The sequence below is a fragment of the Syzygium oleosum genome, unplaced genomic scaffold, assembly GCF_021117445.2.
Source record: "Syzygium oleosum isolate NSW1041296 unplaced genomic scaffold, Sole_v2.1 Sole_v2.21, whole genome shotgun sequence".
Taxonomy (NCBI): Eukaryota; Viridiplantae; Streptophyta; class Magnoliopsida; order Myrtales; family Myrtaceae; genus Syzygium; species Syzygium oleosum.
This window is the reverse complement of record NW_026607505.1, coordinates 4,142,728-4,164,392: the sequence shown is the minus strand read 5'-3', so window position 1 is coordinate 4,164,392 and position 21,665 is coordinate 4,142,728. Positions and strand designations below refer to the sequence as shown.

Sequence of the window (21,665 nt, the reverse complement as noted above, 5' to 3'; positions counted from 1 at the left end):
TATGGATCCTTGTCGACGAGTGCCTCTGTTATATTGATTAAATATGCTTAATATGGAACAATTCGGTTTCTAGAGCGTCGACTGACACAAGAAAAACAGGGTATGTATTGTTAATAACTTACTTTGAACGGTATCAAGAAGGTCATAAACTTTTTGCGTTTGTGCTAGTTCAGTGTTAAATTTTTCAACTATGTTAATTAAGTTCTAGATTATTTGACAAGTTGTCAATTTAGTTTTTCCGGCTAATTTTGGTTGGAAATTGTTGACGTGGACGCCGGCCGTCTTACGTGACATAATTGACGTAGATGTGCATAATTTTTATGATTTTAAAAAAATTAATATTTAACATTTTATTTTATTTTATTTTATTTTCCTCCTTCGTCTGCTCCTCACTGACGTCACCGACGTCTGACAAGGCGTAGCCTCGATCGAGGCTGGCTAGGCTCAAGCTTGTGGGATCAGGTGACGTGGAGCCTTGACGACCTACCGGCGAGCTTAACCTCGATGGATCTGGCAAGCTTAAGCCTCGTTCGAGGTCGGCCCTCACTGGCTCTCTCATGTGGCAGGCCGTTGAGACCTAGCAACCAACATAGGAAGAAGGCAAAAGAAAAACAAATAAAAGAATAAAATAAGAAAATCGAAATATTTTTTTTAAATCGTAAAAATTATTCACGAATGTAGGTTGTGTCATGTAGGACGATAAGGTTCTAGTTAGCAATTTTCTAGCTAAACTTGATCGGAAAGACTAGATTGATAAATTTTCCAAAGGTTTATGATTTGATTGATACGACTGAAATATTTAAGATTAAATTGACATAATTATAAAATATTTTTACCCACATGAGCATAGCCGAGTTGGTAGGCGCTTTCCTTCCCTCCTCAGAGGTTCTGGGTTTGAATCCCCGCTCGGTTCCGTAATTTAAGTGGGGGCCCTGGCGGTGGGTTGCTGGGCTAGTCTCCCCCGAGGTATAGGCGCCCCGATTACCTGTGCGGGCTCATCCCTGGGGAATGGTGGCGAATTCTCGATTACAAAAAAAAACAAAAAAATATTTAGGACTTGTGGTAAGAGCACTTTGAAATTCCATCCAATATGCATGCCTTCAAACCCTTTTTATATTTCGAGTCCTACTTGCAGTTTAATCATTTGAAGGTCCATCGAGCGTCCTATGATAAGTAACCTTGATCTCGATCGCTACCGCTTCCTCAACCTCGATCGCGATTGACTCCTCAAGGTCGGCTTCTGAACTTTATAATCTGAACTCAAATTAAGCTCGAATTATTAAAAATATAATAAGGTTTCGAAACCAACAATTCTTTCATTGTCGTAGGTAGATCATAAATTCATAAGCTGTGTATGACTCTGAGAGAGAAATTACACATACGACCTCAATTAAATGTTCCATTTTTCCAACTTCCCACCATACATTCTCCATTTTCGCCGGGATCGGATTCACCGAGGGCTCCAAGCTGAAAGCTCCCTCCTCCATGTCGCGGGCCCGGCCGAGTCAGCTCCGAGCCGAACGAGTCGGCAATCCTGGTAATGGCAGCTCCTCATCTTCACCAAGTAATTCAGCCCGGCGAGCGAATTCTGATGAAGCTCTTCTCTCTTTGAATTTCTCGAGTTCGGATTCATGATGAGTTCTTAGTGATTTTGAGTCCTTGCCCATCGTTTAGAAAAGCGAGGGCTGTGATGGGTATTCGAAAAGCTCTTGGCTTGAATCGTTTCGGGTCGTTGTCTCTCTCTGTGTAGTTATGCATGAACGGAGAATCGTTATACCGAACAGGCACGGCGAGAATCTTGTGGGCATATTGCACGAGACAGGGTCGAAGGAGCTCGTTGTGTTGTGTCATGGGTTCCAGTCTTCAAAGGTTGGTCATGTTGACTTTTGCTGCAATCCCAGTCTGACTAAGATGACCACTGGTTCTGAAAAATTACATTTTGTAGCTTCCTTCTATGAAATTTGTTGATAGACAAATGAGATTGGCGATATTTCCGCATTTGGTTGCGATTTCTACGTGTGGTGATGTCTTGTAGATGCACACATTCTCCTAAATTAACATTGACTTTTAAAACTTTTGAAGTCCTTGGATAGGATGCAATGCTTTATGCGAGCCGCAACATCATCAACATCATTAGTTGATAATACAATTATGCTTTGTCCCACATTGCTCTTCCTCTGCTTTTTAGAGATCTACGCCTTCATTCTGCAAAGTAAAAGTTTCCGAGAATGTCTTGGTTTTCAGTATATTAATCCTTCCATAAAATTGTCATCACACTCTCCAGCTGAATGTGGGTTGCAAAGAACTTACTCTCTTAAAACATATGCGACGCTGATCATGTTGTGTGATGCTGATTATTTCGCAGGAGCGCATTCCTATGGTAAACCTTGCCGGCGCTTTGGAGAGGGAGGGAATCAGCGCTTTCCGTTTTGACTTTGCAGGAAACGGGTGAGTCATTTCTTGATAAATAAGGATATGGGTGAGCTAAGTAGTTTATAATTTTTCTCCGGAGGATGCCATGGTGTCAAAAGAGGCGGTTATCCCACTGCTATGCGCTTTGTGACCAGTAGAAAAGGTTTCGCAGATCTCATTAGAGATTCTTCGACAAGAAGCCTAGCTGTGCTTTGAAATCTTATTCTTTATAACGGTTGAAATATATAAATACTTTTGAATTATTTGATCGACAGAGTATTGAAGTTTCAAGCTCCTTGATTTTTCTATAACCCATGTCATCTAAGTATTGAATTAGAAAGTCCCATAAAGATGATGTGGTTCATTTCTGCAAGTTCATGTCATAATGCTTATTGAGGATTTTCATTCCAATGTCAGATTGTTGTCACCAGCAGTTGTCACGCTCAAGACATCCATCCTTATTTAGGACGAGGTACTAAAGAAACAAGAACAACAACTACTAATTCATCGGCTAATATATTTCCGAAAAGTCGAAAACTAAGTGATAAAGGTTTTGAGAAATCTTCTAAGATCTTAATGGTTAAAATTATTGGAGTTGGTCGAATGTATTTACTGAAATAACTTAATCCTTTTTTGGTAAGACCTGCATGGAAATATGCTACTGTTATTCACCAAATATACAGTCGTCTTGATCTTTGACTAGCTGAGTATCTGCTAACTCCATAATCAGTTTACTGAAGCAGTTCCTTTGATCAGGGTTCAGCTGAAAAGGACTGATTTATCTGTTATCTGTATTTTTAGTTGCTCATATTGAAGCTGGAGAACATTCAATAGTTTATCTGCAGTTGGCTTCTCTAAATCAGTGCTCTTGCAAGGTTTCTTTAATTCATCTTGTGCTTAAAGTGCTTTTGATTCATCTCTCTCTCTCTCTCTCTCTCTCTCTCTCTCTCTCTCTCTCTCTCTCTCTCTCTCTCAGGGAAAGCGAAGGTTCATTTCAGTATGGTAACTATTGGAGAGAAGCTGATGACTTACGGGCTGTAATCGAACATTTCTTGGGGCAGAAACGTTTTATAAAGGCAATTATTGGACACAGCAAAGGTTGACTTTATCTGTATTTTGGGATATTTGAAAACATGAACCTCCAGTAATTCTGAAGTAACCTCAGTAAAGCATTACGTTTCTGGTGGGTTTGCAGGAGGAAATGTAGTGCTCTTGTATGCATCAAAATATAGTGACGTAAATATTGTAGTCAACATATCTGGACGTTTCAATCTGGAGAGAGGCATTGAAGGTCGATTAGGTAAAGATTTTCTGCAAAGGATCAAGAAGAATGGATTCATTGATGTGAAGAATAAAAGAGGTAAATTATCTTATCAACTCAGTCTACTTGTATTGTTATTAAAGTCGTCGAGTTTCTAATTGCAGTGTGGAAATCTTTTGTTGTGCTTGTAACCTGTTAGTCAATGCTTTTGGAAAAGGGTTTCACCACCTGAAGCTTATTATTGCGCATGCATATTCACCATCTAATTGATGGAGCTGTAGAGGATTTAGGATCCAGAGTTAAAAGATAGTAGTGCATTCTTGTCCATTTGCAGGAAAGTTCGAGTATCGAGTAACAGAAGAAAGTTTGATTGACCGCCTTACAACTGATACTTGCACATCATCCCAAATTATTTCCAGAGACTGCAGGTCAGAATTATGGTAGTATGGTAGGGTGCATCTTATCTGATCTGCTAAAGCTGGTGTCAATTCTTCTTTTCTCTTGCAATCTGTAGATTGGTATTGTGGTAGAATCAATCTCTAACATAGGAAGTTTGTCTCTGACTAGTAGAGTGGACACCCTTAAACGTGTATAATCTTGGTTGTCTGTTTATAATCAAATCCGGCTTTTACATCCCACGTTAATGAGCTGAGAAAGTCCATACAATTTTTCTTTTCGTAATGGCTAGGTCGATGCATCTTCATCTGGTTTATTTTCTCTATTCCAGCTAAATAGTATACGGATTATCATGGCCATTAATTGATTGAACTGAGTTAGCAATCTTGTGATATTTCCTAGCAGTCACTAAATTTGTTATTTTTCCGATGACACTCGGGTGCTTATGCTGGTAATTGTAGGGTGTTGACTGTTCATGGTTCTATTGACAAAATTGTACCGGCGGAAGATTCTCTGGAGTTTGCCAAGGTGATATCGAATCACAAGCTGTGCATCATAGAAGGAGCTGATCATGAATACACCTCGCATCAGGATGAGTTAACTTCTGTTGTCTTGGATTTTGTGAAGACTGATAGTTGTCCAAACAAAAGCACGGTCAATCCATTTCTGCCACCAAAACCTGCAAATTCTCCTCATTCAAGGATGTGAAAACATCATCGCTTCTGCTGCCCTTTTTTACTTCCAATATGAGGACTGGCAGAGCCATGCAAACAAGCACTCCTCTCACTTGTCCTCACCTTTCCGAGCTATTCAAGCGCATTGACATCATAGTTGGAAAAAATGTACCCATCATGCAACTTGGTATCATGTTTCTAGTCAAATGCAAAGTAAACAAATCATGCAGTGAAAAAAATGTCGCAACTTGCATGATTACAGCCTTAAAATACTTGTCAAGTTTCAAGCCAACTGTACAGAACTGCCAAGCTTAGCACTGGTAACAGGCAGGTCATTCTTTGATGTCATTGCAAGTCTATTCTGGTGTATCTGATGATTCTTGACAGCAAAACTAGTCACGGTCACCCTATTATTGACCGAAGTTCTTTTGTCTAGTTTGTGGAGAACCAGGAGGAAGTGCGATCGTCGAGTTTGTGGAGAACCAAGAGGAAGTGCAATTGAGATCACATTGAATGGCAAGTTGGCAACAGAAATGTGGCTGTCAAACAGCTGGAAACTTTTGGCGGATTAATTCTTTGGTGTAGATGTAAGAAAACCCTTGAAGAACTAATCTGAAAAGTGCAGCCCGCCCCCAATATGTCATCTAACTGGGAAAACATTGAGACTTGCACTGGAAGTTAAACTGGCAAAAGTTCTTCAATTATATGTGGAAAACAAGCAGCATCTTCTTCGCTGATCAGTTTGAGTAAACATATGGATGATGTTTTTCTTATACAAATGAACTCCAGCTACGAGATTCTACATAAAATTAGGCTGCTTCCTAACATGGTTGTTGACATTTTTGTTAGGTTGTAGAATCAGTTGCCTTTCCCCCGGTTTATCCAGAAGCAGAATAAAGAAAATGTAGACAGCTAAACAGCCATCCCCTCCCCCCTCCCTTCCAAAAAAATAAGGGTTAGACCTGTGGAAACACCTCTGCTTTGGACCAAATACGTGAACAATATCTATTCCTGCATAGCAATTGAAATAATCAAGGGAAAATTCCAAATAAAGATCTGAAGTGCTCTCGTTTTCTCAAATAAGAGCCTGAAATGGACTTAGTGTCAAATAAGGGCCTAAAGTGACATGCCAGTATCAAATAAAAGCCTGAAGTGACCATGAAAGTTTCAAATGAGGGCCTAACCTCGCCGTTCGCTGGCCGGTCAAGGGCATTTTCGTCCAAAGACAATTTTAATTTTCTTTGTTTTTCCTTTATTTTTCTTTTTCTTTTTCTTTTCTTTTTTTTCCTTTTTCTGTTTTTCTCTTTGCTCTTGCCGGTCGCTAGCCATTGGCGAAGCTCGGGAAGGGGTGGGAACCCTTGCCGGCAACCAGGGAGGGACGATCTCGCTGGCCATGGGCGAGGCCAGTCTCACCTCGGCGAGGTGACCCTCGCCCTGCGTGAGGCCACCCTCGAAAGCCACAGGCGAGATCGAGGCAAGGCCGTGCCTCGCCAGCAGCTGGCAAGGTGACCCTCATCCAGATTTGGCGAGGGTCGCCTTGCCCGAGCGAGGCCATCCCTCGCCTGTGCCGGCAAGGGCAACCCTAGCCCAGCCCATCTCGGGCTTCGCCGATGGCTAGTGGCCGGCCACCGACAAGAACAAAGGGAAACCAGAAAATGAAAAAAAAAAAAAGGAAAAAAATTCAAAAAAAAGTTAAAAGACAAAAATGCCCTTACCATCTTGAAAGATGGGTCCTTATTTGAAATAAACATAGCCACTTCAGATCCTTATTTAAAATAAAATCTACTTCAAACCCTTGTTTGAGAAAATGAGGACACTTCAAGTCCTTATTTGGCATAAAGTCCACTTCTTCAGGCCCTTATTTGAGAAAATAAAGGCACTTCATGCATTTATTTGGAATTTTTCCAATAATCAAAGAAGCAAAAACCTTGAATATCCGGACAAGATTGCTGTTTTTGCTTTCTGTCAGATGGAACCTTGCAATTCCCAACATATTGATGAACTCTCCCGCCAGAAGTGCGCTAAGCACAAGAGAAAAGGCTGTTCTTCTATATGTCCACCCATTATACTACTGGCATACAATCATTTCCAATTCATAATTCTACATAAGCGACTATGACTTGGGCAGCGAGAACTGCACCACAGTCGATAAGGACCGCATTAAGAGAGAAAGATACAACACTGCTTATAAAGAAAAAAAGAAAACAGCTGTGAAGGCAAAAGGAAAGGAAGAAGAAATCTATGATTGATGTTTCATGTCTGCCCCCTAAATCACCTCTATTGAAAATTAGGCCGCAACAGTTTTTGGTTTGACTCCAATCTTTTTCCAAGATATGCTGGGCATAATCTGTTTCTTGTCAACCCGGTCCTCGTACTTTATCGCAAAGTTAAGCAGTGAATCCAAGAGGGAGTCCGAAAGAAGGTGCGGCTCAAGTCCCAAGTCAATCAGCTTAGTGTGCTTGGCATTGTAATAATGTTCTTCTGCTTCTACTCTTGGATTTGGGACATTGACGGTTTGCACGTCAAGCCCAACCTTGGCTCCAGCTTTTGTAACGAGGGCGGCAAGTTGATTGACAGAAAATTGCTCAGTGAATTGATTAAAGACGCGGAACTCACCGGAATTTGCTGGATTTGCAATAGCAAGCTCAACGCATTGAACTGTATCTCTTATATCAAGGTATCCCCTGGTCTGCAAAGTATAAGGACAAGGTCAAAGAAACGCAAAAGAGAGAATGATTAATGAAGAAAAAGGTATTAATGAAGATGGAAATACATGGATCACTCCACAATACATCCAAGGTCCAAAAGTCACTTTATAAATGATTGAATGTTGAGAGAAGTAAAGCTCCAACTTTTAGCTTCTTTCGGACAAAGTTATGGCAATGCTTGAATGGCCCCTTTCATTGAAAGGAATGCCAATACTTCATGATAAATAATTGTAAATTACAGTTATCAGATTATAACTAATGAAATATGATTAATATTAAAGATTTGATAATTCTACATTATATTTAAGAAATTTCAATTATTATACGATTGATGCAAGTAGATACAATTTAAACTAATTAGAAAATCCCATTCAATTCCATTCCCGTAATATTTTTTTCTTACAACCAAACACAAGAATCTTCATTCCATTCCACAGTTTACCAAACAAAAAAATAGGGATCGTCATTCCATTATATTTTGTCTTTTTTAACGCAAAACAGCTAAAGACACCAATTACAGTTCAAGAGAGCCATATGGAGAAGGTACTTTCAATTGAAGCTTGATGAATAAGTCCATAGGCAACTGTAAAAGCTTTACCATTTAGAATTTATATATTTGGGTTATTGTTGCTTATGTTGAATGAAAACAGTCAAAAGATGAAATGTGAAATCGGCATGTAGAGATACAACCACGCTCTTTGTAAGCAGAAGATTGTTACCTGGCCCCCTTTGCCATACACGGTAAGTGGATGACCGACTGCAGCTTGAACACAGAACCGATTCAATGCAGTTCCGAATACTCCATCATAATCAAATCTGTTATTGAGCTCGTCATGCAACTCAGTCTCGTCTGTCCTCACCCCATAAACCACTCCTTGATTTAAATCTGTTGCTCTTATCCCCCAAGCCTTGCAAGTGAAGGCTATATTGTGCGAATCATGGACCTTACTTAGATGGTAAAAGGAGCTAGCTTGTTTTGGATAGGGCAAAGTATCCGTTCGTCCATTATGAGTGATAGTTATGTAACCCTCCTCGATATCAATATTCGGAGTTCCATATTCTCCCATGGTGCCCAACTTCACCAGATGACACTCCTCTCTAAACTCCTTAATAGCAAAGAGCACATTAAGAGTTCCAATGACATTGTTGTGCTGCGTAAAAACAGCTCTTGACCGATCTATCATGGAGTAAGGAGCAGATCTCTGCTCTCCGAAATGGACAACAGCATCAGGCTCGAATGACTTGAAGGTCTCTGATAAGAACTCAAAGTCACATATGTCACCGATGTAAAGCTCAATAGCTTTCCCAGTGATTGATTTCCAGCGTCGAAGACGGTTGTGGATTGAGGCAATAGGAGTCAGGGAATCAAGACCAAGTTGGTGGTCAAACAGACGACGAACAAGGCTATCCACAATGGCAACTTGATATCCTTTGTTGGATAAATGAAGTGCTGTGGCCCAGCCACAGTAACCATCTCCACCAATAATCATGACTCGCTGCATCTTGGATGAACCATTAGAGTGCTGATAAGAGCTAGCACCAGCTTGAGTAGGTGCCTGTTGGTTCAGAGGCACTGCTGTCGCTTGAACAATAAACTTTCTTTGATGCTTCTCTTGTCGAGAAATAAGACTCTCGTATGGACTTTTTGAACTTTGTAAAGCCCAAGAAGAAGGAAATGCAGTTGGACCCTGATTTGATCTTTGAGGGAACGCTTTATTAGTGGCAGAGATCTTCAAAGAGCATGATGTTGAAACTAGATGAGCCATATTGGTCTTATTTTCCTCCCACTACTGAGCACATGTACCTGAAACTTTAGGACACAAATTAGCAAGAAAATAAGCCACGGTACTTGCAGTTCACCAAAACCTGCAAAATACTGCCCCTTGAGCCACGAAATTTAGCTCCTGACTCAAATACCCGAAAGAATAAGTAGCTCCAGTTCAGGAAATTCAAACCGGTTAATTTTGAAATGCAGGAGAAAGTCAATTCGGAGCGAGCATCTCAGATGCACTCTCAGAAATGCGAGCTCTGGCGCCAGAACTATGTCAACATTCAAACAAGGCAACCAAAGGATAAGCAATCATCATATACCATAACTACACAACTCCAATGACCAGTGATTAGCCTGGCTGATTGGAACGAACAGAGGATTGCTTATTCTTTGTTTGCATTGTTTAAATGCTAGCATAGTTCTGGCGCCAGAGCTCACATTTCTGAGAGTGCATCTGAGATGCTCGCTCCGAATTGACTTTCTCCAGCATTTTGGGATTAAGCAATCCAATAGCCTCCAGCATGTCCACCCACATTACTCTCAACCAAGCAAATTTGGAACTTGCATCAATCAAAGAAACCGAAAGACCAAACGAGAAACGAAGCATGTACACCCTGATGTGGGCTAACACTAATCCTGTACTCGCACAGGATAATCACTTTGACAACACCAGATGAACAAAAGAAGTCACCATCCCAGCCAATAAACGCGACTACCCAGAACACCAATACACGAATTAAAACCAATATTAAACTTTAAGCCCTCCTAAGAGGCCATAATACCAAACACGAAAGCTCCTGAACATCAAGAAACTAATGGGATCAATCAAAAGAAAAGAAAAAATTCTGACTTTAACGGCTACGACTAAAGCTTGAGCAGGAAAGATTGATCACCTTGAGGAAGAGACAGGAACTTATAGAGAAAGCAACCGCCTTTCGAAATGACGATGGATCTTATGCTACATAGGGTTTTTCCCCAAGCGTTGAGGCTTTCATTGAGCTCGAGAGGAAGACGAAGAAGTCTAGAAGAAGAATCCCACGAAGAAGAGGGGGGCATATTCGGTTTATCCGATTTTTTTTTTTTTTGGTCTGTCGGTTTATCCGATGACAGACAAGTTTTTCTGTTTGTTTTTTCCCTTAGTGCTGTCTTTTCCAGGGTCGGAGGCCCGAATCGGGTCGAGCCCGATACTTTACATGGACTTGAAAAACCCGAGAAAAATAATTGATTTAAAAAATATTTAATTTTAAAAATGACCATTCGTATCATTTGAAATAATTATTTATTGAAATATCTTCTCATTATCAATAATAATTTATGTTTAAATAATTTCGTGCACGATGAAAATATTTTTCATTTAGTCATTTTTGTAAACGATATAAGCAAATATTTTCTAGAAAATATTTTTCAAATTATTTATACTATCCGCTACTTCGTTGAAAAGGTGAATGCATTTCGTTCAAGTTCATTGTAAGCCTCTAACGCTTCATTGTAACTATGCAAGAGAGCCTCTATCATTCATTGTACCTATGCAAGAGATCAAGGGTATTTTGCATCCTCAGATCATCCGACAACACTTAGATGATCTACATTTTCATATCAGATCATCCGACAACACTTAGATGATCTACATTTCATATGGCATATCGATCCGTGACCGGTCTTTGATAATCGAGCAAAATACATGCTAGCAAAAAGGGTTGACAAGTGTCGAGGCGGGTCACGGGCGTAGTGGCTAAGGATATTTTTTTAGTACCGTAAAAGTTGAGAATGTTGCTATCTCGATTACGAAACTTACCAGCACTTGATCTAACCACATAGAGAAATACTACCATATCTACAAGGTTTTGGGTCAGTAAGAGCGCCTGAAATTCCCCAAAATCAGACAGACAGATAAAGCGAGATAAACCACAGTTCTTGGCCCGGCTTGGCATCGATTTAGTCTCTGCATTTCACTGCGAAATTGCCTAGGCCACACCATATAATGTTACACAGATCATGCTATAATATTGAATAACGATGGCGAAATTGCATGCATAGATCGGCCGGTCCATAGTCCAATCTATGCTCATAACTATGCAGAGCACAGAGACATTAGTTTCATGATGTGCCATCATGTTACATAGTCGCCAAGTTGATGCTACTAATTAGTAAGTCCATATGCTAAGAAATATCGAGGCAAAGCACAAGATAACAGGATGATGATCTGCAATTTTTCTACAGTACCCACAAATCGGATCTCAGACTTCACCAAGAACCAGCAGAGATCAGCTCAGCTCCTCGAGCACGGGAACAGAAATGTTCCTTCAATAACTCAGCTGAGCAGCGAGTACCAACACGAGATCGTATGGCGTAGTAAAGGTAAGATAAGAAGCTCATCCTTTTCGTGTATATATATAACCCAAAATAAAACTGCAGAACTATAACTATGACAAGTTCAAAAGCTGCTGGAGAATCAACACCTATAAATATTCAACATCTCCAGCACAGAGTTCTTCCTTAAAATTAGCTGTGGCCGCTCAACATAAGGTGCTCCAATCACAAGCACAGCGGTTCTCCAGCTTGTGTTTATGTCACGAAACCAACCAGATCACTCAGGGAACAACTTCAACTCAAACCACTGGGACCTTTTTTCCATCTTCAATGAAGTATATAGCAGCCTCAGGCACCTATATTTCACAGAAAAAAAGGGCCAATATCGGTTGTAAGCTAATATGCATAGTCAAAGCTTAATGAATGGTTCGAAGATGGCAAAAGGCAAATAACGTCACCATGTGACAAGCATATAATAAAGACATAGCAGCCAGTTCGTTTTCATCATCAGAAATCAACAGAACCAGTGAAGGTATATAAGTTGCAAATCGTGAGGCTAAGAGCAGACAGGCTGATTTAGCTAGCTCAAATAACCAGGAGTATCACTAGCAATGTAATCTACCTCTCTCACAGCTCTCAATTTAACACAACCAGGAGCAGCTAAAGCAAAGATTAAACTCTCTAAACACCAGCCATTAGTTTGATGATCATTCCTGACCTTCATGTTTAAGATGACCGTGCTTTCGTTGATTCCAGAAAAGAGGGACAAAAGGAAAAATATAACTATATTCCTCTGAAATAGCTTGAAGCTGTCGCATATTACAACAAAGATAATGGTCAAAGGGAATTACATCAGGCCAGGTTTCTGTGAGGAACTCCACAATATCAAGGGATATGTCTCCTTGAACATCAATTTGCTCCTTGTCAGTCGGTCCCTAAAATGACCGCCAATTAATAAGTCCTTCAGAGAATCAACATGAATTAATAAGAGCATTGAAGCACCAATGCATGCAATTTCACTTACCTTGACAACTGATGCTCCGGTTGCAAACTTCTTTCCTAGCTTTTTTGAAGCATCACTGAGTTTAATGCCTGAGATGAGACACATGGTAAATTGACTGACAAGCTTAAACTTACCGATGAATTATCAGCCACCTACTATGAATGTGAAAGGAAAAGCATATTACTCACCAAATAGCTCAAGTCCTTTGACAACAGTGATACATTTGCGCTTGTTACGTATGACCTTTTCGATCACAACTTCTTGCTTATCCTACATAATGTCATTGTTGTTACTAATGCACTTCTTTATGAGAGTTCTATATAAGAGGTAAGGGAACAGTATAACTGATAAATACCAGCAAGCAACTAAGGCACGAGAAATATATATTTCAGATAAAAGGGCGGGCAAAGCAAGATTTGCTGTTCTATATTTGTACTGAACCTCATATATGCTATACAATTGACAGCCAAAAATACACAAACGCATGCCCACCCTTACATACATACAATGCGCACAGGCACGCTATAAAATCAGGTCTTCTCTGTTAGAAAGAGACATGAGAGCAATAGGTACAGATCACAACTGATAACCAACCCATGCCATCCCTAGTTTGCGAGAAGTATCACAAGTTGCTGCTCATGAGATCAAACTTTATAGCAAACAGAGTAATAATAAAAAACACAGAGATGTCAACCAAACTGGTAGACATGTCTAATCAGGAAAATGAATAAAACGTCCTCTAAAAGGAATTGCAAGAATTGAAAACAGATACATGTTGCATCTCTAAGAACATCTCTGAAGGACTCACTGTGTAATCACTATGCAAAATTATTCGGGATAAATCATCAAGAGAAACGCCTTCACCATAATTGTGGTTCAATGCACTGAGATCCATATTCAGTGTCTTACCTTCTTCTTAACTTTTCCGCCAGGTAGACGTTTCACTTCTTCTGGCTTATTCGAAGAAGAATCCCCTGAAGTGGGAATGATATGATGAAGTTCAGCAAATTACTCTATCCGACCAGATAACATACGCATGTTAAAATAATAACACTCTTTGAAGGAGAAAGATGCTGCCGCCTGGAGATGGAATTTATCTCGCAGGTTATAACCACAGCACTGTCATTGTTCAATGAGTTCACTCCTCCAAATTAGACTTTGCAATCTACTGAAGAAAAGCAATCTACCAACCGTAACAAACCAGGATTACACAAAGCATGCTCATAGTTTTAAGATTTGCAGGCATACTAATCATATTTTCGAGCGAAATGAATCAATAGTTTTTCCATCCATATTTGAATAGAATTTGCAAATCAATCCAAAAATCAGCTAAGCTAGCCACAAGCATAACATTTTTTCTACTAGGCCCCTTCGAAACCAATCCGTCAAGCAATGCTTGGAGATTATAATCCTCGAACCTTTTTTCCCCCTCAGAAGAATTATCTGAAAAGAAGAGAAGAAGCTCACCGCGAGGGGCGGTGGAAGCGGCGCCGTCTCTACTGCCGCTAGAGGAGATTCCGACTGACTGGAGCTGCTCAGACACCTTATCAGCCTCCTTCTCATCAGCCTCTGCACATCAATCACCATCACACAAAAGCCCAAAAAAACCCACATCACTATCGAGACATTCCACGTACCCCAGCTCATATCAAACAAGAAACGCACGAAAGACGCAAAACAACCCCGAAAAACCCACAACCCTAGAACCCAAGATCACGAACACGACTCAATCTCTAAAAAGAAAGGAAAGAAAAGAAAAGGGCAATCATAACTGGGAGCAGCAACAACAATTTCACCTTTGAGAAGATCTGGGTAGAGCTCGGGGGCGTTCTGGAGGAGCCAGGGCTTGCATTTCTCGAAATCGGGGGCGAATTCGCAGTACTCGGCGGGCATAGAGCAGGCGGCGCAGTACGGGACTTTGACGGGCTGGGGTTTCTCCGCCATTTGCTGGGGTCGCAGCAGATCACGAGCTCAGCTGCTCGTGGGGTTTGCGATGAGAGAGACTGGGGAAGAACCGATCGACGAAGAAGGAAGGAGCGAGGAGAGAGAGAGAGAGAGGTGGGTTTCGTTGTCAGCGTATAAAGTTCGAATTTTTTGGCGACAACTATGTTGCGCCTGATGCTGCAAAACCACTTCTGGTGCTTGTCGTCCTAGGAGCGCAATCGGGTTCCTCTTTTGGTGAAGAAATTGCAATAACCGACCAAGAGAATATCTAAATTTCATACTTTTTTTTTTAGCTTTTTTTTTTCTTAATCTTAATCTAAATCTTATGACGGATGCATTTAACATTTTCTTATCGGGTAACGTCTGAAATTTTCACGATATATAATCATTTGACACATGAATGCACATGTAATTTTTAACACATTGAAATTTGGATAATATTTCATATTTTGGCTGGCCTCATAAACAAAATTACCCTAAAAATGTAAGAAAAATCGATTTTTTTAACATTGTTGATGTAAACAAAAAGTTACAAATCTGTCGACGAGGATCCTCGCTATAGATTTGTCGGCGAGGGTTACCAGCATCCCTTGGTTATGTGGCAACAATAACGACCCTCGATATGGTGATAGATTATGCCACAATGAAACTCGGCTCTTTTCGCTCGATCAAGTTAAAACCGTTTGTAGCCTATTTTTCCTTTTCAAATTGGGCTTGCTGGTGAATATAGGGTGCTGCCACGTAAGAGTCAACGTGAACATCTTAATTAAATATGTTAATAGAAAGTTAATTTTCTATTAACATATGATTGCTTATGTAGCTTGGCATACTTTAGAAGAAAGTTGATTTCCTAGTGATATAATCAATCGAGTTTGAACTTTGGGGAACTCACCAACTAAATTCCAAACTCATTCTCCAGCACCCTCACATTCAACTGAGTTCCAATTTAACTTCGGTTTCGTGATTATGAGTGTAATTTTATACATAACTATAACTAGAATAGCAGCAATTCTCATGATGGGCCAAATGGGCCCTCGTTCATTGGACCGGGCCCCCAATAATGCCAGGAGCCCAACACGCCCGATCCACAGAAAAAATGCAATTCGGGGCGTAATATGGGCCATGCGATCTTTTCATTCATTTGGGATCGAATGTCATGCCATATCCAAAGATTGGGCAATTTCATTGGCAACATTCATGTCGTTGTGCATGTTGCTCCTATTGTTGTGCTCCCATTTTAGGAGGAATTTTAGGGTTTTGTTTTTGGGGTTTAATTGGGGGGAAATGTATTTCTGGGATAAAAATGCCCCCGTCGTGTGATAAGAAAGGGGCACTTGATCGGCACTTGATCGCCGAGAGGTGCTTTTTTAATCACCGGTGATGAGGCAAGGGTCATTTTGAATACGGTGGTTCAATCGGGAGGTCATTTGAGACAATTATTACTTTGGAGACTCTTTTCATAAAATGCATTCAATTTGGAGGTACCTTGAAATTTCCCCAACGGATAATAACGATATTGGGGGAGAATTACAGGTATCACCAAGATAATAGTTCTCATATTCTATTAAACGATATGCTTATTATTAGTATCTCGCGTTAAAAAATTGTTATTGATTTTGTTATATCGGGTCATCTGACATGGCTCTAATATAATATAACATATAATTTTCTCCCACTACCGGTACTAGCATAGAGGAGTGGAAAGCGATCTTGAAAGATGATTTATTGATTGGCTAGTTGCTCGTACCGTCCCGTTTTGTCATTTGACTTGCTTGTATTTTTTGAGGCATTTTATCGCATTCATAATGATCACAAAAAATAAAATAAAAGGTTAAAATATGGTGAATCGAAAGTCACGTAAAAAGTCATGAAAAGCTTTGTTCAAATCGATCTTAATAGTTAATCAAATCTCGCGACGGACACTGACCAACCCCGAAAGAGATGAATCAATGCATCTTAATCCGAAAAACATCATTTCCACGACTCACGGTAGTTGGACATCGATTCGAGAAATCATCGAGGGTCATGCTGGAGGGAGATCACAGGTGCTCGGCGAACTCGCCAACTACAACTCAATAAAAATTTTAGAAAACTCAAAACATAGCTTTGGCTACTCTTCATGCACCTAAAGCTAAGAAGGGACTCAAATGGAGAGATTCACATCTGAACTCAAAGCATAAAACAAGATGAGAATCGACCAATAAAGATAGTAGGATATTTTGGGGGCATATCCATGTGGTGGTTCAGCATATTCTAAACTTGCGCACCAAAGGATACACCGTCAATACACTTTTGGGTCGTGTAAAAATAACGTAGGGTTCGATTTCATCTTGATTCCGTGGAAGCAAACCGGGGATGGCCCAATTGACTATTAACAAATTATGATATAATGCTTTTGGTTTCTTTTAAAAAAATGAATCCTGGTTTTGCACCTAGCATTCCCAAGATGCTCGCTTGATGAACTACCTACCATTCAAGATCCACTTAAACAGGAGATCGAAATGAAAACTGCGTACCTAACAAATTGAATCCAATCGCATCGAGAGTTCATGGGCATCGAATGCCTTAATAATCATCCCTCTCCCAAATAACAGGGGGAAACAAAAGTATATATATATATATATATATATTATGGAATAATAACAGATTAGATTTGATCATTTTGCTATCACTAAATCTTAGGGGTGTTGGAACCAAACTGGAAAACCGAATCGAAAACCGAAGTGAACCTAAATTTCATGCATTTTCGATTCGGTTCGGTTCGGTTTTCAGTTCGGATAATGGAAAAAAAAAAAACCACCTTTCTTTTCGCCGGTTCGGATTTTATCAGTTCGATTCGGTTTGAAAATCGAATCATCGAAATATAAAATCACACTTAGTCGCTAATGGTTTCTCAAACCCTAACTTAAGAAGCCTTAAAATTCGCTCTCTCAATCTTCTTCGAATCACTCTCTATCTCTATCTCTATCTCTCGTTACTTCTTCACCACAAAAGCTCGCAAAGCGAACTCTTGGGTACTCAAGTTTCAGCTGTGCCACCCGCATTGGCTCAGCGCTTGCCTGATCACCATCGCGGTCGCCGGCTAACTCTCCGGTCATCCGTCACCGTGAATGTGTTGCAAAGGTTCTCGCCCCCTTGCTGCCGGTGTTCTCTCTCTTGGTGCGTGAGTGGGGAGTGCCAGTGTCTGAATCTCTTTTTATGTGCTCACTGTCACGAGTGGGGATCGACGACTCTCCTCCCAAGAGGAAGTGACAATCCGGCGATTGCTCTGAATCTGTTCATGTATAATTTCTTTTTCTTTTTGTTCTTCCCGAAGAATATCTAGCTGAGAAGGTTCAGGTTTATGCTTTGGGAGTTCTATTATTTCAATTTAATGATCATTCATCTCTTGCGTTCATGAATTGCATTGCTTTAACAAATTCATGAATCAAATATACTTAATAGATATTGTCTCATTGAAAAATTACATACTTTCGTACGGTGTGTTTTGCGGAATTCTATCTCTTTTTCAAGTTTTAGGAACCTTGTCTCTTTGATAGTATCACCCACTACTGCGAGTGGCACAGCAAATGAAGTAGACTATGCGCACGGCCCACGGCATCGATTGGAGGTGACCACATCATATGACCACCATACAGCTACATGCTAATCATGTTTTATATCTCACACTAGAAAGAAAGAAATGATCGAATGGTCAAGTCATGCACACCGAGCTATTAGGGGTAAATGTGGCACGAATTTACTAAGCTGTGATATTTTATGACACGAAGATTAATTTGGGTGAGTATGGTACAGATGTACCCGTTTGCAACTTCTTATGATACGAAAATTAATTAATGAATTGAGTGACTTGTGGGCACTTGTTGAATACCCACTTCAGGAAAACTTAAAAATTTTCGGTGTATTGCCTCCCTCGTGTTATGTGTAACTCAGAGTATCAGAATAGATATAAATTTTTATCAAGCATATTTAAACAAGTGTCTAAAAATCACTCGTTAACAAGTCCTTGTTAGATTTGATGGACTAATAATTGCGACTTTGGCCTTTTTATTCCTTTTCTTGTGATGCAATGGGGCGCTTGGAACATCATGTGTATTCGGTGCACTCGAGTGTAGAATTCGAGGAGGAGCCCGCCATTCCCGTTTCACTTTTTGGGCGTCCGTCCAATGGAGTGGGAATCTTTGGAAAGCAGGAGACAAACGCACCGCCTTCACTGGTCCGAGAACGGCCCCAGTCGGTTCGATTCCTCCGTAGAATGGGCGGTGGCTTCGAGGCCTGAACGGAGCAACCGAACCAGATCTTGCCGGTTCCAGGTTTTTTTAACCCATGAACATACCCGGTTATCTGAAAAACCGAATTTGAAAGTGTGTTTTGCTTCGTTGAAAAAGTTCGTAATACAGGGAAATTGTTTTCCATGGATATCATTTTCAAGGAAATTTGTTAACCTTCATTTATCTGGTGGTTTAGAGAAATTGATTTCCTTCTTACCAGAAAATGAACTCATTTTCCTTCAATCTAAGCTTACACTTTTCAATCCATGGAAAATGTATTCTATAGATCGATTAGTTCTCCGTCATCAAAATACTGGAAATCGCAAAACAATTTCCTAAAAACACTTTTTTTTTTTCAAACAAACGGAATCAAAGGCTCCGTTGGCTTCACGAAAAATGAAAACGATGATCGTTTATATCGCTTGAAATAATTAGTTGATGGAAAATATTTTATTTATGGACAGCAATTAATGTCTAAACATTTTCGTGAATGATGAAAATATTTTTTGTTCATTCATTTTTGTAAGCACTACGAGCAATCATTTTTAAGAAAATGGTTTCCAGGTTATTCATTTTCTATGGAACCAATGGAGCCTAAATTAGTTCGGCCGATTCCTATATTGAATCTCGACCGACGCTTGCCCCTAGAGAGGACCACATCCATTGCCATCGGAGAGGGTAAAAAAAGCTTAATTAACCATCATTTGTATATTCTTTCCATAATTTATTTTTTTTTCTTTTGATTACAATTAGGGGTGTGCAAAAGAATTGGGAACCGCTGGGACCGCCCAAAACTGGTTGTTCCTAAGGGAGCTGATCTGGTTCCCGGTTCCAATTTTTGGGAACCGGTGGGTACCTGTCTGATTTCCGTTTCTAGGCGTGGAACCGCCGGCTTGTCCATCCGGACCGGACTGGTAATATAATAATAAATATAATATATAATATTCATTAAAATTTTAAATTTTTTTAAAAAAGAAAAATCATAAATCCCTAAATTAAACCTAACTCGCTTGACGTTCACAGCCTCACATTGAGCCGAGAAACACCTTCTATCTCTTTCGTCTCACGCTCACGCTCACTCTCACTTTCTCACTCTTCTCGGTCGATGCTTACCTCACCGTCTTCGACTCTCCATCTCCGTCTCCATCTTCGTCTTTCCGTCTCCGTTCTTGGCTAGTGGGACCGATTCCATGGACCCATCCGGGAACCGGATAGGACCGCCGGTCCAATTGGTCCGGTTTCCGGGTGGATCGATCGAACCAATGAGAGGTTCCCAGTTCTAATTTTTCGGAACCGGTCCTTAGTGGACGGTTCTCGGTTCTAATGCGGGAACCGCCCACCCGAACCATGCTCACCCTTAATTACAATCCTCTTGAATGATATGCTATAGGGATAATGACACAAATGGTCATTGAATATTGGCCTAATGTGTAATATGATCCCCGAACTCTTAATTTACATGTTCAATTTACTCCACAAACTGTATGAAAATTTTTAGTATTGTCCTTCCATTAATTCAAGCATATCGACAACATTGAACATTTTCATAAAATGCTGACACTAGATTGAACATGTACCAAAAGTTCAGAAGTCACATTGAGCAAATTAAAAGTTCAGGGACCACACTACACATTGAGGGTAAAGTTCTGTGATCGAATAAATTAAAAGTTCATAAATCACGTTACTGTCGAAGTTTATGAATCATTTATATTATTTTTCCCGTAACGGAATATTCGTGATTCTCTCTTTGTTGAACTGTCTAGCAAGCCGAAAAGCATTTAAAATAGAAGTCTTCTCAAAAGAAAAAAAAACCGCAATTTCCTGAAATTCTGACCTCATGATTTGGCGAGCCACTAGATTTCGAAATAGCCATTTCCTCACTCTCTTTTTGTTAGTACGAATCGTCGTGCAGCACTCATTCATCCATGCCTGGCTGGAAAGATGCCATGTCCGATTGTCCGCTGTCCTCGTCCTCCGACACCAACAAGACCTCACGAGCTTTCCTTCCCCCAAAAAACAATATCCAGGACGAGAACGAGAGAGATCCCAAACAGCCAGTAATTTAATTAGCAAATCTAAAAAAAAAAAAAAACTAATTTATTTAACAACCTACATATCGTACTTACGGATCGACTCTTATGCGGTCGGAAGGAACGGCCCAAATTTGTTGGTGGGATATATACTATTTTTCACGAAAATAATTATCCAAAAAAATCAATTATTGATTAATATAACTTACATTAATGAAATACCAGTTAACGTATTTTTTAACTTAAAAAAAGTCAGCCGGGAATCTTTGTGATGCATTATTATATGTTACGAAATTGTTATTCGTGATTAGGCGATCAATTATATGGTAATTTCTGGTTATGAGTGTAGATTAGTTATGGAAATTAAGATTCGAGAATTATAAATTGAAAACATTGCACTCGTTTGTGCAAATCAATTTGTTTTCCATGCTTCAATTTAATAATTACTATCACCATCAGCATTTGATTAATTATTGACTTCAAAAGAATATTTCGGAGATCATCTTTTATCCATCATATACATGATTATAATAGTACTTTCATTTTAATTAGATGAAAATATAGTGTAAATCATAAGTTAAACAATCTTATTACGCAAATCAATATCCTCGGCATTCCAATTTTTTTTTACATTCCATTCTATCGTATGAAAAATAACATTAAAGTTCCTCCTAAAAAATTGGTATATTTACGCAAAATAGTTGTAATTGTTTCTAAAGATTGATTTCGTTACATACTAACAAAAAATTCAGAATTCGACTTAGCGACACTAAAAGAAGCTTTCTTAAACATGGCGCTTTAACTTTGATTAAGGGTTCGTTTGGTACAATTTATCCGCAACAGATTCAACTGTGAAAATGGTTGTTTTATTTTTTTTTTCAAACA

At 39.7% G+C, this 21,665-nt stretch overlaps 3 protein-coding genes across 5 annotated transcripts; 1 reads left to right on the top strand and 2 right to left on the bottom strand.

Moving 5' to 3' along the window:
• The first annotated feature begins 1,353 nt into the window (after positions 1-1,353).
• Positions 1,354-5,112, top strand: LOC115671346 (uncharacterized). 2 transcript variants are annotated; one of them, XM_030592892.2, is made up of 7 exons: positions 1,354-1,537; positions 1,751-1,869; positions 2,366-2,448; positions 3,389-3,510; positions 3,608-3,772; positions 4,008-4,101; positions 4,531-5,112. In XM_030592892.2, exons 1-7 carry the CDS (start codon positions 1,486-1,488, stop codon positions 4,775-4,777), a joined length of 882 nt encoding a protein of 293 aa, XP_030448752.2. In that variant the 5' UTR covers positions 1,354-1,485; the 3' UTR covers positions 4,778-5,112. The 2 variants fall into 2 exon arrangements, with proteins under 2 accessions (XP_030448752.2, XP_056176713.1); XM_056320738.1 differs by lacking the exon at positions 1,354-1,537 and having other exon boundaries at positions 1,770-1,869; positions 2,285-2,448.
• Positions 5,113-6,737: 1,625 nt separating this feature from the next.
• LOC115671186 (UDP-sulfoquinovose synthase, chloroplastic) lies at positions 6,738-10,270 on the bottom strand. Of its 2 annotated transcripts, none has more exons than XM_030592673.2 (3): positions 10,116-10,270; positions 8,171-9,255; positions 6,738-7,432 (listed from the first exon to the last, which is right to left on the bottom strand). In XM_030592673.2, the coding sequence occupies exons 2-3, from the start codon at positions 9,215-9,217 to the stop codon at positions 7,031-7,033; spliced, it is 1,449 nt and encodes a 482-aa protein (XP_030448533.1). In that variant the 5' UTR covers positions 9,218-9,255; positions 10,116-10,270; the 3' UTR covers positions 6,738-7,030. The 2 variants fall into 2 exon arrangements, with proteins under 2 accessions (XP_030448533.1, XP_030448531.1); XM_030592671.2 differs by having other exon boundaries at positions 8,171-9,261; positions 10,116-10,260.
• Positions 10,271-11,228: 958 nt separating this feature from the next.
• On the bottom strand, positions 11,229-14,691 carry LOC115671196 (translation machinery-associated protein 22). Its single transcript, XM_030592684.2, has 7 exons — positions 14,332-14,691; positions 14,003-14,104; positions 13,445-13,509; positions 12,724-12,805; positions 12,557-12,624; positions 12,384-12,467; positions 11,229-11,888 (listed from the first exon to the last, which is right to left on the bottom strand). The coding sequence occupies exons 1-7, from the start codon at positions 14,477-14,479 to the stop codon at positions 11,832-11,834; spliced, it is 606 nt and encodes a 201-aa protein (XP_030448544.2). The 5' UTR covers positions 14,480-14,691; the 3' UTR covers positions 11,229-11,831.
• Positions 14,692-21,665: the final 6,974 nt, after the last annotated feature.